At 40.8% G+C, this 17548-nt stretch overlaps 1 protein-coding gene across 1 annotated transcript in view; it reads right to left on the reverse strand.

Moving 5' to 3' along the window:
• Window positions 1-17548, reverse strand: part of RRM2B (ribonucleotide reductase regulatory TP53 inducible subunit M2B) — a 1174820-nt gene that overhangs the window by 409981 nt on the left and 747291 nt on the right. The window contains exon 5 of the mRNA XM_044065668.1: window positions 11238-11332. Coding sequence (XP_043921603.1) covers window positions 11238-11332 — 95 coding nt within the window. The remainder of the gene's footprint in view (window positions 1-11237; window positions 11333-17548) is intronic.

The raw sequence follows: 17548 nt of genomic DNA on the forward strand, positions 1-17548 counted from the left end.
GGGGAAGGAGGGATATGACCTTGTCTAAGGGCTCCAAGCACCTGGATATAGAATTTGCACAAATTAGGAAGGTCATATAAATAAAAAAAAATGTGGATGCCCAGGGTTCTGCAATAAGCAACCACTGGGGCCAGATACTTTGCAAACACTTGAGGTGCAGGAGATAGCCAAAAAGATAATTCAGAAAACTGGTATTGTAAGCCAGCATATCTTAAAAATTTCCTGAAATTGGGAGCAATAGGAATATCATAATGATAAGCGTCCTTGATACATAGAGTCCCCATGCAAACAGTGGTCTGAAAGTAATGCTAGGACCAACTGTAAGGGGAGCATTTTGAATGTCAGAACTTTTACAAAGGTGTTTAGTAAGGGCAAAGGAAGTAATCACCTTTTACTGATATAAACTTGCTACATTTCACGGTTTACAATTTGGAAATACACTGTTTCAGCTTGACGTAGTCTGATTTTATTAAACAGCTTACTAGAACACATTGATCTCACTGCTTTTAAATTGTTTAAGTGTACAACTTCACCTGTAAAATACCTATACTGTCTTGGTCATTTTCTATTTAGTGTGCAGCTGTAGGTTTAATGACTTTAAGGAAGTAACGACCTTTTACTGTTAAACGTGCCGCATTTTACTGTTAAACTTGCTGCATTTTACTGTTTACAATTTGGAGATGCACTGTTTCAGATTGACTTAGTCTGATTTTGTTAAAAGGCTTACTAGAATACATTGCTGTTACTGCTTTTAAATTGGTACTGAGTGCTCTCATCAGTATTCAGCCATTGTGCTGTTTCAACCTGTGTTAGATTTTACTACTTAGCTTATTTTGAGTGCCTGTACTGTTACTGTATCATGTGGAAACTGAGTGATTTTACTGTAATTTTATGTCATGCCACCATGTTGCTGAGTTCTGTTGGCATGCATTACTAAGTAGCAATAAATTAGCTGGAAATGTGTACTGGCAATGAATTACTCTGCATTCTGTGAAATTAAGGTGGTAATAGACTGAATTTCATATTACTGAACAGGGTGACTTTCATATTAATTATCACTGCTTATTCCTTAACTAAATTATTTGATTAAGGTTCTGTCTCTCTCTCTCTCTCTCTCTCTCTCTCTCTCTCTCTCTCTCTCTCTCTCTCTCTCTCTCTCTCTCCTTACAGTCCCTTAAACACATTCAAAGGTCCAACAAAAAAAAAATGAAGCAACTGCCTGCATGCAAGAACATGGAGAGCGGAACCCAGTACATACCAGTAAAAGCCACTGCAAGTTGTACTTTTATCAACAGACTGTGAGCAGTGTAGGTATATTATAATCTTCTCTCTGTGATACTCCTACTGATTCTTCTGCTGTGCACACTACTGGACACCCCCCCCCTTTTTCCTCCCATTTGCTGTAACAAATATATACATTTTACATAGCTTTGCATTTATTTTGTATTCTTATATTTTACTTATCTTGTATATCACGTTTCTTTTATATTTTTATATTTTATTCTCCCATTTATTGTAACAAATATATACAGTTTGCCAAAGCTTTACATTTATTTTATATTCACACAGATAGGCACCTTTAGGTACTGACCTGGGCTAGCTGGTTGATTGATTTTCTCTTCTCACAGCTTTCTCCAAGTCCTGGTCCATAGCCTCCCCCCTTTTCTTGTTCTCCTAACATAATTCTAGTGTAAGTTTCCTAGCTCTGTCAAACCTGTTTTCTCACAGCTTTCTCCAAGCCCTGGCTCTTAGCCCTCCCCCCTTCTATCTGTCTCCTAATATAATCTTATTGTAAGCTTCCCAGCCCTGTCAATCCTGTCTTTTCCCTCCCTCTTCCTCATGAAAGTTTACTTATTCCTCCCCTGAATTGTGGTGCCATCTTTAAATACTAAAAACTTCTGTCTGACTACACTCTGTTTCTGTCTGTCTCACAGGCATCCCTCAGTAGTGTGCACTTACTGCATGTCCCTTTCTAAAACCCCTGGCATAACCACATTATTTTCTTACTTCTCAGTGAACTGCAGCTTCCCATTGGTGCATGATTAATAAAAACAAACAGAAAGGTAACATTCAAACCAAAACGATAGGTTGCCCTATTTATGTAGTTGCTAACCTTCTCACTGATTGTTTGCCGTTTGGTGGCTGCTGCTCCTCCCAGAAGGTGTAACCCACTCTGTTTGCCCTTCGGGCTCACTTTGCTCCCCTACCCTGCCCCCAATTCCCACCCACCCCACTACATGTACTTTTATACATCCCCTGACTCCTCCCCACCCGACACATCTCCAATCACAATACACCTAAGTCAAACCCCACCCACCTGTAGATCTACATCACCCCAAACATCCACCCCTCCTACAATGCTCTACATAACATCTCTCCCTATAACCCCATTTGCCCTACTAATCTCTCTCGCTCTCTCTCTTCTCTTACCTATCTCACACTTTTTTCTAACCCTTTTCATAACTCTCACACACACTCCACTACATCTTACCATCAACCTCACTTCCCATCCTGCTCATCCATCTCACATGAACTCTTTACCTCTAACCCAATCTATTTTTTTCAAAACAAAACTGCTCCCAGCCCAACCCCCCTGTACTCCCCTCTTAAATGTGGTACCAGAAAATCACTACTCCCACACAACCCAAGCTACCCTTGCCCAACACACTGCCTCACTCTTCTACTCCACCACATCTCCCTCTCACTAGCCAGCGACATCCACCCCAACCCCAGACATATCTCTAACATCAATCTCACCAAACCCTCCACTCAACCCACAAACTCAAAGTCCATTCACCTTACAACACTTAATGCACAAAGCCTAAAAAACAAAATCCCTAACCGCCATGCCTGGCTCTCCCATAACCACCCCGACATTACCGCCGTTTCTGAAACCTGGCTGAAAACCTATATAAAAGACAACAACATCCTACCACCAGGTTTCCAAATCATTTGCAATGACAGAGCCCACAAAAAAGGAGGTGGAGTAGCAATAATCTACCCCACCTCCCACACCATAACTCCCTACTCCAATAAAATACCAACCTTTGCCAATGCTGAAATTATAATAGGTTTACTAAAAATAAACAACCACAAGTCTATATGTATCGCTGCCCTCTATATTCCCCCTGGTGATATCAAAACTCTTGAAAACATCCTGTCCTGGTTCTCCTCCAATATAAAAAAATGAAACCTATGTACTCAGTGATACCAGCATCAACTGGAATACTATTAACTCTGAAGCCCCATCCCACACACTCAACCCATACAACTTCTCCCAACTAATACAATTTCCAACCAGACCAAATAAAGATGGTACCTCTGGTACCATCATTGACTGGATCCTAACAAACGTTATCACCAAAGCCGGAACATTACCTGATCCTCTCAGCAATCATCTACCAGCCTTAATCGACTGTCTCCCATCTCCACTGCATAAACACCACTACACCCAAACCCGCAACTTCTCCTCTTTCAACCCTCTAACTTTCTCCAAATGCTTAAAGCATACTGACTGGTCCCTTCTAAAATCCCTTCCTCTAGATGATGTTGTTTCCTACTTTAACCACTCATTCCTAACCCTTCTCAATCAGCAAGCTTCCCCCTCAAACCAAACACATCAAAACCAATCCCTGCCCATGGTTATCAAAAGACACTAAACTAGCCTTGCACCAAAGGGACAAAAAAATGAAAACAATATCAAAAACATAAAAACCCTAACACCTTCCTAGAATATAAGCAACTACAAAACCCCACAAAAAAACTAATAATTAAAGACCATAAATCCCACTACTCCAAACTCCAGTCCTTGCACTCAACAAATCCCAACAAATTCTGGGACTCCATCTTATTCATGCTGCATCCTGGCAACAAAGAAAACCCCTGCCCAGACCCCAACCTCTCCAACCTTGAAACAGTCAGCCAATTCAACTCATTCTTCATAGGCTGCATAGCTAAACTATCAGCCTCCTTCTCACCGCCCTCCTCCACCACCACCCCCTCCTGCCCAACCAACACCCAATCATCAACCTTCCTCCACATCCTTCTGCCTCAAGTGCATCCCCACAAACACTATAAAAATACTTCTCCTCAAACTCAAACCCTGTTACAATTCACCCGACAACCTTCCTCCCACCTTCCTCAAACAATCTGCACACAGCATTGCCTATCCCATCTCTATTCTTATAAACAGATCCATACAAGAATCATACATCCCTTCTATCTGGTGCCATGATTACATCATCCCCCTCCACAAAGGTGGCAAAAATACCGATACCCCCAACTTCAGGCCTAATGCCATCCTTTCCCCTCTTTCTAAAATACTAGAGAAAACAATACAAGCAGAACTCATGGCACATCTAACACTAAACAATCTCATCTCCCCTACCCAACATGGCTTCCGCCCTAGCCACAGCACAATAACTGCCCTTCTTTCCTTTCTTGAAACCATAAACCTCGAATGCAACTCATGCAAGTTCATATCCACACTATTCCTAGATCTGTCAAAGCCTTTGACACCATCTCACACACCCTACTTATATCCCAACTCTCCACCCTACACCTCTATCCCACCACCATCACCTGGTTTTCCAGCTACTTGTCTGACTGCCAACAAGCTATCCAATGGAAAGCTTCAACCTCCCCCTTCCTTCCCACACCCACAGGTGTCTCACAAGGTTCTCTTCTTGACCCTCTTCTCTTCAAACTATTCATTAACAACTTTTACCAATCCATCCCAGACCCATCTATCATCCAATTTGCAGATGACTCAACAATCATCTGCTCAGCCTTCTCCCCCTCTGAGCTCCTAGCAAAAACCCAACTAGCCTTCCCCAAAACAGAAACCTGGATGCAGTCTAACCATCTGGCACTAAATGCAAATAAAACCAAACTAATAGTTTTCCCCCTACCAAAAACTCCATTGACAAATCCAAATTCACCACAGAGAGCCAAAACAACACCCTCCTTGAAATCGTTCCCAACATCAAGCTTCTTGGCATCATTATTGATGAAGAACTAAAATTTGACACCCACGTCCACTCCGCAATCAAGAAAACCCACCAAAAGTTAGGTCTCCTCTACAGGGACAATTGCTTCCTAAGCCCCTCTACCCCTCAAACTCTTGCATCCACTTTCCTACTCTCCTCCCTTATGTATGGTGCCCCTCTTTTCACCAATCTCCATCTTGGCCTTCAGTCCAAACTTGAATCTTGATACCACAAGATCTTCAAATCTGCAACCAATTAAAAAAACTCATCTCACCACTGCCACTCCCTTCTCACACTCAAATGGCTTGAATTACCCAACTACCTCAGTTACCTACAACTCACCATTGCCCACATGCTCATCTTTAAACCTGCCAACTGCCCAGCTCTCGCTACTTCCTTAAAACCTTACATTCCCAACTGCTCACTCAGATCCAAAAAACAAAATTTCCTTCAGGTCCACAAACCTGCATGACCTTCTGGCCATCTACTGCTGTCCCACTCCTTAGCTAAACAGTGGAACTCTCTCCCCCCACACCTACACAACCTACCTAACCATACAAATTTTAAATCTCAGCTACTCTTTCATATTTCTTCCAAATGGGAATGCCCTTGCCATGCTCCAACTTAACCCCCCCGATTCTACCTTGCACTGACTCATCTAACTAGCTCTCCTATTACTTCATCCCACCCAAAACAGTCCCTCCCCTACCAAAATCTAATTTTCTCTCTAATATCTATTGTACTATACTCTCCAGTCTCAAATATACTATTACCCTCTCTATGCAAAATATTTTCCTACCCTACTAATGAATAGTAGCTATAGATTTTGAAATGTTAAACCTACAATTGAGTTTATAACAAAAATATTCACTTTATGTAAATGTTGAAATTTCTGTATTTGAATTATGTCTTTTCATTTTTGTAACATTATGACAAGCCAATTGCAAATATCATGGAGCTTATCTGTAAATGTTTAATTAGCTGTATGAACTATGTCCTTTTGTAACATGTGAAATATAACTTGCAATTATTGTGGAGCTTTTCTCCCTGCGCCTCCACTGAAAACAGGCTCTTCTTAGCCCAGTGGAATTCCCCAGTCATTAAACTTAAATAAACTTAAATAAATAAATAAAATAAATAAATAAAGTCTAGGACAGGTCTCCAGAAGTGTTCCTTTTTTGGTACCAAAAAGATTCAAGAGTAAAATTCTTTGTGTTTGTGTATTGTAGGCACTGGTACTATGACACCTGCTTCTACTTCTATGAAGCACTGGAGAAAACATCTCTGCCTGGTCTGGTGGGTATGGGGGAATCTCCCTGAAAAGGAGAGAATTTTCTATCCACTGCCAAGAGTATTTACTCTCTGAATTATTCTCAGACCCCATCTGTGTGAGATTATTTGTAGCCAAGCTGCAGGGCTGAGAGACAGACTGGGGGAAGGGGGAAAATAAGGAAGGGTAGAATAGGGGTAGGGGTGGTTTGTGACTTGGCATAGTCTTTCCTTTGCTGGAGGTTAATGCTTTTTTTGAAAGGAACCCGTCTTGCTTTTTTGAAAAATTATACTCCTGCCATTTCCTTTTGCATCCCTCACTTTTGTTTGACTGGGAGTTTTGTTTGCTCTGCCTCTATGAAGGAAAATACCTTATGTGAGGGGAACGTGAGTACATGAAACATCTTAGATACCCCATGCATTAATTTGTCTCTATCATCCCACTGTTTCAGAATCTGTGTAACAGAAGACCCAAATGGCAATTCAGAACTTAAAGGTGCATTCAAAATTTCAGCATTTAAATTATCATTGAAGTTCTGATTATGTAACCAAGCATACTGTCTTAATACAACAGAAGAAGCAAGCACACCTCAAAGTGAGTTTTGAAACCTAGGACAAATTAGAAACAATCTTTTTCATATATCTGGTTTTGGACTGCAGGTAAGGATGCAGTGAAATCATCAAAACTGTGTGCAGACTGTAAAATAAATTGTAACATATAGCTTGATAATTTAAGATTCTAAAGACTGAATTAATATAAACAGACATCCTTTTACCCTGAAGATCTAACCATTTTCCATGTTAATCAGGTGGCACTGGAGTAGATGAAGCCAAGGACTTTTTTATTTCAGCAGGCAGGTGAGGAGACTGCACCTGGGTCAGCAGTCAAATGAGAAAAGAGACCTGTCATAGCAATGGAACCTTTATATTTTCTCTAAGTCTTTTTAGTTATTGCTGTAATAGTTACTAGTGCCCTTCAAGCAGTTTTATAAACATCTTCCAAGGCTGGTAAGAGAAGGGGGATAGCCATAGAACTGGGAATCTCGTCCTCTATAAGGTCATAACCATGCCTAGACCTGGAGTAGTTCTTAAATGCTCACAAGCAAAAACATCATTAATTCTAGCAATCATCTGAGAAAAAGTGAAAACCCACTTGGACTTAAGCTTAGGTTCACTTTATGAAGAATGAGAGTGACTGGACACAGTGTCAACTAGGAAATCACCATTATCATCATCAGATTCCTCATCATTCTCCGACAGAACAGAAGGGTCTCAAGCCAAACTACCATTAAAACCAAGTATGGGAAAACAACCATCAGTATTAGGTGTCTGCAGAACACTCTTAGCCATGGACATGATATAAGCCATATAACAGCTATAATGCGACTGCCAGCTGTACGATAAAACTTCTCTTTCTTTTCCTTGTGAACATCACACACTCTGGAAACAAAGTATAATGTTTGGAAAGGGGCCTCTTACCACTGACTACTCCTGCAGCTAAAGGGTTTGGTTCTGCCATACTTGTGCCAGGTACTGGAACAGCCCCAGAGGATGTGTCTGACCCATTCCATATTGGCAGCAAAGCTACACTAGAGGGGCACAAGGCAAAAGGTAAGTGGTCATCTGCGGGCCAAGCAGAAGCCCCAACAGAATATCTAACCATAGGTTGAGGCATACTTTTCTTTTTTTTTTTTTTTTAGCAGATTTGAGGGGGAAGGGAAGTAGGAGTATCCAAAGTTAGGATTCATCAAGTCAGTTATTGTACTTGTAGTTGTTGTGAAGTTGTACTTCAGGTTTTAGACTTAGATATGAGGGGCTTTGACCTACACCTTCCCAATCGTACAGAAGCAGCAGAACAGAAATGGATACTGCTTCTTAATGCAGAGAGACCTCCAGGTCTCAATGGTGTTTTTACTTTAAAACTTTTTTGAAGGCACACCCTCTGAAACACTAGTATAGTCCTTTTAATTAGAGGCTTGTCTTTTATTGGTTTGATTGTTCCTTTGTAATCTTATTTAATTGCTTTCTTTCTGTATTGAGAATGACTGATGAAGCGGTGTGAGAACCGTGAAAGCGCTTACTTTGTTTTACCTTGTTCTCTCGTGTATTAAAAATTGGCTTTATTTTAAGCCTTGTAGGCTTGGTACTTTTATTTTATTTTCATTTATTTGCTTTTAGTGTACCGTTCCGATTTGTGTTGTTGTTTATTTTTACTATATTTAGAAACCAAGTAAACACTGCTACAAACAGTAATTCACACAGGAATCACTGTAAAACAACATAAATAAAGTATTAAAATAAATATGTTTTTAAATAAACATACAAATAGAAAGACAATAATCTAATAATAACATGAGAAGGGGGTTCCCAAATGGGGCTTATCTGAATAGTAAGGCAGGAAAATAAAACAGCACTGGATCCTATGAAGAGTCAGAGAACTTTCTTCTTGGGATGGCAGAAGAAGACTGAACATTTACTTCCTGTCACAGCTGAAGGTTTTCCTCTCAGGATATACTCAGCCAATGAGCTGTCACAAAATGAGAGAGGGTTGGGAATCTGCATTACTTTGGCAGATAACCCAGAATGCCACTGAGGCAGGATGATGAGTATAATAACTCTTTAACTGTTCCTGATTGTGTAGAACTTCTTTGATTTTCCCTTATGCTGTTGTCCTGTGCCTTAAAAAATTTAGATTTTCCAATAAATTACTGAGAACTACAGTCAGTCAAAAAGCTAGAAATTAGAATTTCATGCTTCTTATTCTTTAAGAAATGCACATTGATACAAAATTAGTTGTTCTATTAATAGTAATATTTAATACGTTTGCTTTATTTGAGACCTTTATCTCCCCATTAGTTTTTGGCTTTGTGCAGAATGTTTGAACAAAGCAGTTGAGAGACAGGAGTAACATATTTGAAGTGAAAGACATTGCAGTTCAGTAAAGAACTTATGTTCCTTTACTACTTTGATTAAATGTCTGCTTGGTAACCGTAGTGACTGTATTTCTTAATGTTACACATATACTTACTTTATCACAATTAAATACTTACTTTATCACAATTATTTTCCTTTTCATATGTTTTCATCACTCCTTGATTGAAGACTATTCAATTAGTCCATCTTGATGTTGTTCTAGCCCCAAAATTAAATCCTTATAGAGAAAAAGTAAAGTATCTGCCATGCAAATGCCTCTCCAGCTGCATTCATTTCTATGACTGATGAGATTCTCTCTCATCTCCATCTGATGGGTAAAGTTAGAATTAATGTATCTAATCCTGTGGAATTTCTGCCCTTTTCCTACAAAGCTGTACCAACTTTTACTTTAGATACGCTTCCTTGCTTGTATTACTGGCCAGAGGTTTTTTTTTTCCTGATCATTTTCTTTATTACAGTATTTGCTTGATATAAAATCATTATTTTTATAAGTAACATATATGTCAGCATTTATCACTCTAATAACTAACTGATATTTGAAGTTGTTTTTGTGCAATACATATGTCTACCTGGACACAGAATGCAGAAGGTGACATAATTGCACCTGAGCTAGGGTTTAAGCTGTGTGTCTGGCCACTGCTTTGTTCATTCATTGTCCATTCAAATATTCTTTTGTCTTATTCTTGGACCCTTGCATGTACAGATCACCCAACTCCAGCTTATTCTAGGCACTCATACTGCTATCCTGTCTTGGCTGCCTCATCCATCCTCTTTAATAATCCTGTTCTCTTAGATTCAGAGGTTCACAGGTGTATGCTAGGCAAGCAATCATTATGTCCCTTATAAGCCTAGCCCTGCAACCCAAATGTGACCACCAAATTTGATTTATATAAGTGATGATTTATTGACTGCCTCTGTCCATCAGAGACATTGCAGCCAGTCCAGGGGTGAATTTCTAATTACCCATACATTGGTCTAAGCTGCATTTAAATAGGGACAGGGAGGAACTCTGCTTCACATGGATGGAAAGCCTGTTCCAGAGAATGGGAAATTGGGAATTCTCTGAAAACATGCCTGCCTCTCCAACATGTGCTATTTACGTCACAAGCAAACTTTAAGTCTTGATATCTTCCTTCAATAGCATATGAGCCCATGCATACCTTTTCCCCAAAACCATGGCCCAGATTCTGCTGTGCTAATTTTTTATATAGCTACTACCTCCACTTTATCCTTTAAAACTAGTGTTTGAAGATATCTAGATGTGTTGTTCGGATCCCTGAAAACATCTAATTTCTCCATCTAACATCTGTTCTAGGCACACTATATGTGATCCACTGTTTGCTTTGAGGTGAGCTCTAGTTCTCCATCTGTACACATGAAGCTAGTTAGTGACAAATATGTCACTCCTTGTTTTCAATGTCTTCACTTATGTGAAGGCACTGCCTCATGAGTACACCTCTTTAATACATAATCCTATCAGCATTTCACATAAACTAAACAAGGTGGCAGCATGCCAGAAATTATTCTAATCAATTCTTTTTCAAAGGCAACTTCAGTATTTCCTTACAGCTTTAAGTCTTAAAACATGTGTTCTTATAATATATACCTATGATCTAAAATTAATCCTTGGACACAGTTTTTGATAGGTCTGCATTATATTTCAAAGATTACAGATGATTGAGAGAAAGTTAGCTATTTTTTTTAGATTTGTGTTATACAGACAAAAAGCAAGCAGAATAAAAATTATAAACACACTTTGATCATTCTATACAGAGCCATAAAACAAAGATTTTATTAAATAAAATAGAAACTCTCCAAAAAAACTGGCAATTTGGCTATACTTTTTTATAAGGTTTCTATGAAGAAAACCTCATAAAGGAAACGTAAGACATTGTGTAGGCAAGGCACCAGTTCTTTTGGAGAATTTTTTTATTTTATTTAATAAAGCTTATGTTTTAGAACTCTGTATAAAAAAAGATATTTTTGTATTATTGTACATGCTAAAGGGTGTTTGCATTAAAAAAAAATATATATATATATATGTACCAAAGGAAGAGTGCTTATCTGCAATCCAACGGAGGGCCCACTCAGCTTTCTTCTTAACACATGGCATTGTTTCAATTGCATTGAACAAAAACTCCCTAAAAACAGATAAAAACAGATGAAACGTGATGCTTCCCCACTGTTTATATCTCAGCATAACAGAATGTTTCATAATTCACAGTTTTTTCAAGACTCTTAGGAATCACATAGACATTCCAGACTGAGAAGAACATAAAATGTCATTTTTTACTTATCCATTCAGCTTTTCTCTTCTTCATCCTTTTATCCAACAATTTATCTGTATGTTTGTATGTCCATCCCCCCATCCATCCATCCATCCATGCATCCATCCATCCATCCATCCATCCATCCATCCATCCATCCATCCAACTAGCCAGTCAGCTATGCAATCTGCCATCCATCCATCTATGAATACATTTAATCCATATATTTATCACTTGGTACCTTTTGAGTTATGACGTGCAGTATAAGTTCACATTTCTAAAGATACTTTATTCACTAAGAGTAGTCTGCAGAGTCAAATGAGTTAAAAATGGTACATCAGTAAAGGCATTCATATTTTCAGAAAATAAGTGTCTGTGCCACTGATGCAATTGCAAGAGCAGTTAGAAAATACACAGAGGCAATGTAAGAGCTAACAGATAACATTTTGCTACAGGAGTTATCATGGCCCAGACAATTAGCGCAACAGAAGTATTAAGTGCAAAATCCACAGCTGACAAAAATGGCCATACAATGTCTGCAGATAATGAGCACTGGAACTCCAGTGTACCTCTTTCATTTTGTTTTCCTGGACATGTACCGCTATTTGCCACAAGTTGTCCAGCTCCTTAAAGTCGGTCCTGTGTATTCTTACATCCCAAGAATGTTTCAGACTAATCATGTCATTTTCTTGGCCTTCTTAAATATCATTCTTCTTTATATTTCTCACCTACCCCTCCACTGTCTCTGTCTTTTCCTTCACAGATCGATTCAGTATTTTCTTCAGCCACATTGGCTGCCTCTTCCAGTTTCACTTTCTCCAGCTATTGATACAATCTGCATTCCTATCACTGCCTCTGTCTTAAACATTTTCACAGAATTCTTCTTCCACTGCCATATTCTCACACCCTTCTATGATACTGTTTACTTTCCTGGCCTACAAATACAACTCCACTCTCTTAAAATCCCAGACTTTTAGCCCATTCCAAAACCAGGGATAACAGGCCACATTTTTGAATGATCAATATTACCCAGTGGCTACCTGGTCACTCCTCTATCATTTCTACACTGGTGAAGATCATATAACACATGCCTCATTATCACCTTCAAGATTCTTCTTGTCAGCTCATGCCCAGTATCCTCTACCAATCCGCATATTTTCTTTAAACATGAAGACATTTCCATAGCATTTTGATTTAGAAAGTATGAGATCCCCATAATTTTCTTTTTCATCCTCATTTCCTAGTTCTGGCTTGCAAGCCTTTCATTTTCATCTTTTTACTGGGTTCAGTGGCTGGGGGTCTATACAATATGTCGAAGGTTCATTTCCACGAACCTTTCTTCATGAAACTCAAAATGACTGAAAATTCAGTTTGAATATTCACATTGAAAAAATATTTCACCAGGGAAAGGGAACACATGGCCAACACTACACCGGAACACACACCACAGTATGTCAAACCCACCCAAGTGGGGGGGGTTGTGCCCCCTACACCTCCTATATCCCCTCTAAATATATATACCAACTCGGAGATCGCACTGCAGTGGGGAAAACAGCAAACTTGTGCTGTTGGCCAACTGCTTCCTTTCCCTACTTAAATCTTTCAAGGATGTGAACATTTGCAGAACTGAAAGTTCAGTGGTTTCTGGTTGATGAAGAAATGGCCATAAAAGTGAACCTTCAAAAAATTGTTATTGACCCATGGCTGGCATGCTGTGGCTACTCAACAGGTTCCTTACTGTACATCATATATAAAAATAAAATATCTCATTTACATTTGCATTGCTTCTCCTTACATCCTCTACTTCATGCACTGAGTATCACATTCCATTTTTGGTGCCTTCAAATCAATCAGACTGAGTTTTTAGAAATGACTTCATCCCGCCTCCAATTATAACTAATGTACAGGCCACAGGTAGTGTACATTTTATTTTATATATTTATCTTTTCTTGACCAGGTTAGTCCCACTAGGCCAGTACCCTCTTTTCAGGGGAGACCTGACTGCCTATTCCCCTGCTATTTTACATAGCTCCTCGGTGTGCAATCAGCTCAACCCTTGCTTCCTCAATTCACATTTTCAACTACTATTTAAATTCTAAGATGTTGCCTTCTTTATGTTTCTGGTGCAGGACACTGGTAGTGCCACACAGAATGCCACCGTACAACTCATATTTCAATGCAAGGTTTGCAACTAGCTTAATATTTGTATAATCAGCTCAACTTCCCATCAGACCATGGGTTCAAGCGTTCCTATGTCAAATAATCGAGTTTTCAGAAACTCGAAATTCATCCAGTCGAGATCATATGATTGAGTTTCCAAAAACTCAAACATCAAAAAAAACCCACAAAAATCTACATTTTTATGATTTGCAGGGGGCAAGCCCCCCTACCTTCAATGCACCCAAAATGTCAAGCAGCTTGAGCTGAGCTTACTAAAAGACAATTTTGGTCACAAAGCCCTTCACAGCTTTCCTGCCAGCAGAGAGAGGAAGGCTGAGCCCTGAAAGGACAATGCTGGGAACAACAAAAAAATAAATGCCCACACCCTGGCATAAAAAGTCGCACACCAAAAGGGGGGGGGGGTGGAGGGAAGGAGCAGCTACTGCAGCATTGATCATTTGAACATTTATTATTATGCTAAGTTCAACATAACAGCCTGTCGGGCGCTAGGATCCGCCACATAACACAAGCACTCAGGTCACTCCAAGTCAAGTACAAATATGACTCAGTCATTGTCCATGCTGGTGTGAATGACCTGAGACGTACCTCCCTGGACTACATGAAAAGAGACATAAAGGAGCTCTCTGAGCATGTAGCCCAGGCCGGTATGACCCTGACCTTGAGTAGCATCTTACCCTCACCAAGAATGATGCCACAATATGAAGACAAGATGATCAATTTCAACAATTGGCTTAAGTACTGGTGTCATTCAAAGGGGATCCAATGCCTGTCAGCTTGGGATGATATGCTCAACAAGCCACGATGCTTCGCTAGGGACGGCTTGCACCTGTCACCCCTGGGCTTTCGGATATTGGCAAAGGCTCTTGCTACCCCCATAGTGCCTTTTTTAGGCAAGGTTCAAAAGACAAACCCACCTCCATAGGTATCACAAGGGATAAGAAACTAAGAGTAACGGCAGAAGTCTAAACCTCAAGATGCACGCACTCGAAACTCTCCTTAGCATGGAGAACATCGATATCTGTGCAGTAACAGAAACCTGGTTCAGGGCTCCCGAGAGCACCCCAGCACTACCAGGTTATACCTCATACCATGCTTTTCGGCCCCAAAACTTGGACCGAACCACAAAAGGAGGGGGAGTATCGATATTCATCAAAAATACCCACACCTCCAGGTTGGTGGCAAAGCACGAAGCATCAGAGACTATCCATGTGCAACTAACAGTGGGTAAAACTGCCTTCCAGTTTATAGCCTGCTACAGACCACCCTCCCAAACCCAGGAACCCCACTCGGCCTTCCTGAGAACACTGGAAAATATGAAGGTCTCTCCAAACACCATTATATTGGGCGACTTCAACTACCCAAACATAGACTGGGAGCATTACTCTAGCTCCAACACCCTAGCCCAAAGGTTCCTAGAATTTATAAACTCAAATGCTATGGAACAACTTGTTACCACTCCCACAAGAGGGGAAAACATACTGGACCTGATCATCACCAACATGGGGACTCTATGCTCCAGACCAGAAGTGTATCCCTCACTGGTAAGATCAGACCATAAACTAATCTCACTGGATATTCACATCCCGACCCCACCCCCTGCCCAGAAAACCACAGTGAAAAACTTCTCTAAAGCAAATTTCACACTCCTCAAAACTGAGGTGGAATCCTTCAAAGCCCCCGGACCTGTAGAAAATATGGCCCAGACCGCAGAATCCTTTATAAACGCATTCTATGAACACCTTCAGGAATGCATGGATCATGCGATCCCAAATAAAACCAAGACCCAATCCTCCAAAGGCAGACGTCCTGTCTGGTGGACCCCAGCCATAAACAAACTATACAATAGAAGGAGGAAGCTACTAAATGATAGAGCAAAATCCCAAAAAGGGAAGGCATCACTGATCAGTATTAGCAAAAAACTACGGGCACACATAAAATTGTCTAAGGCCAGCTTCAAGAGAAAAATTGCACAGGACACTAAGGATAATCACAAGGCTTTCTTTAGTTATGTTAGGAACCTGGGTGGTAATTCCCAGATATGCTTAGAATTAGTCCAAAATGACAAAAATACACCGAACCCACAGACATTGCCAACATCCTAGCTGACAGGTTCAGCGCAAACTCCCCTCCCCACCAAAAGGGCAAATATCTATCCCAGCAGAGTGCTGCCCCTGACATCTCAGATGCTCAGGTAAGAGCCGCCTCTCCAAAGCAAAAACACAGCATCAATGGGACCAGATGGTGTCCCGGCTGCGCCCTACATGAACTCCAAGAAGAGCTAAACCCAAACATAAAACTACTGTTCAATCTCAGCCTTACTACAGGATATGTGCCCAAAGAGTGGCGTACAGCAACAGTGGTCCCTCTCCATAAAGGTGGTGCCTCAACGGATCCTGGAAACTATCGCCCCATAAGCCTTACTAGCTTGGTCTGCAAAGCTATGGAAAGGATCATCATGGACCTCATAAATAAAGATATTGGGGACCTACAAACACTGGATCCTACCCAGTTCAGCTTTGTTAAGGGCAGATCCTGCCTCTTAAACCTGGTTGATTTCTTTGAAACAGTCACCAAGGCCATTGACGAGGGGAAGGTGGTCCACACAGCCTACCTGGACCTCGCAAAAGCTTTCGATACAATACCCCACTCGGGCATTATAGATAAGCTCACCAGCTTAAATATAAACCCCTATGTCACTAGATGGATTGCAAACTGGCTCAAGGACAGAACCCACATGGTTATAATTGCTGGAGCCATGTCAGACTCCAAACCAGTTACAAGTGGTGTCCCACAAGGCTCAGTCCTGGGACCTCTCTTGTTCGGTATATATTTCTCGGATGTACAGGTCAACACGGAAGGACTGTGGCTGACCAAGTTCGCAGATGACTGCAAACTGGGCGCCATAATCGACTCTCCAGCCGACACAAGCATCCTCCAAAAGGGCCTCATAGAAACAGACAACTGGTGCCAGAGCCATGGCCTCAAGCTAAATGCCAAAAGTGTATAGTCATCCCTTTGGCAAAACAAAGTGCCCACAAATTACCACATAGGTGGTAATCCATTAAGTACAGAAGAAGTAATTAGGGACCTGGGGACCCAAGTAGATAGCAATCTCTCATTTGACAACCACGTGGCCAAAGTGGTTAGAAAAACATTTTATATAGCCCACCTAATCATGAAGGGATTCACATCTAGATCAGGGGATGTCATCGTGCCTCTTTACTCATCCCTCATCAGGCCCATAATTGAGTACAATGCCCCTTTTGGGATGTACCTTACCAGCCACCTGCAGCAACTGGAAAGACCCCAAAAGTACCTCACCAAGAGGATCAAAGGGCTCAAACAGATGCCATATGCTGCCCGGTTAAAGAAACTCCAGCTCTACTCAGTGGCATACCGCCTGTTCAGAGGCGATCTGTGCCTGACATATAAAGCCATGCCCAACCCGTAATTAATGGACATGCTGCACCTCAGAAAATCCAAATCCCATCGAGCTACGTGCTCGAAAGACTTGAACCTCAGCACTGAAATAAATAGGACATGCTGGAGGGACAGATTCATAACCCAGAGGCTCCCTTCACTCTGGAATAAAATCCCAGTCCAGGTTAGTCAGAGTCCCTCATTGACTCTCTTAAAGAGGAATCTTGATGAGTGGATGGGAGATCGTAGGTTTACCCCGGGTATCACTTCTGTGTCACTGTTAGACAGAGGCACAGTATACTAACCTCAAAAAAGGGCATAGCAAAATAAATTTAAAATGCGTGGCGAAAGCCAAACACATTCTGGCTAGGCTTATAAATGCCCTAGGGCAGATAGCCTAGTATGAACCTATGAACCTATGAACCTATAAACAACTGTACTATGTTCATCACATTGATCACCGCAGCAGTAGCCTTAGCTATATGGGTA

Source organism: Protopterus annectens, chromosome 3.part0 (assembly GCF_019279795.1).
Source record: "Protopterus annectens isolate FY-2018-M chromosome 3.part0, PAN1.0, whole genome shotgun sequence".
NCBI lineage: Eukaryota > Metazoa > Chordata > Ceratodontiformes > Protopteridae > Protopterus > Protopterus annectens.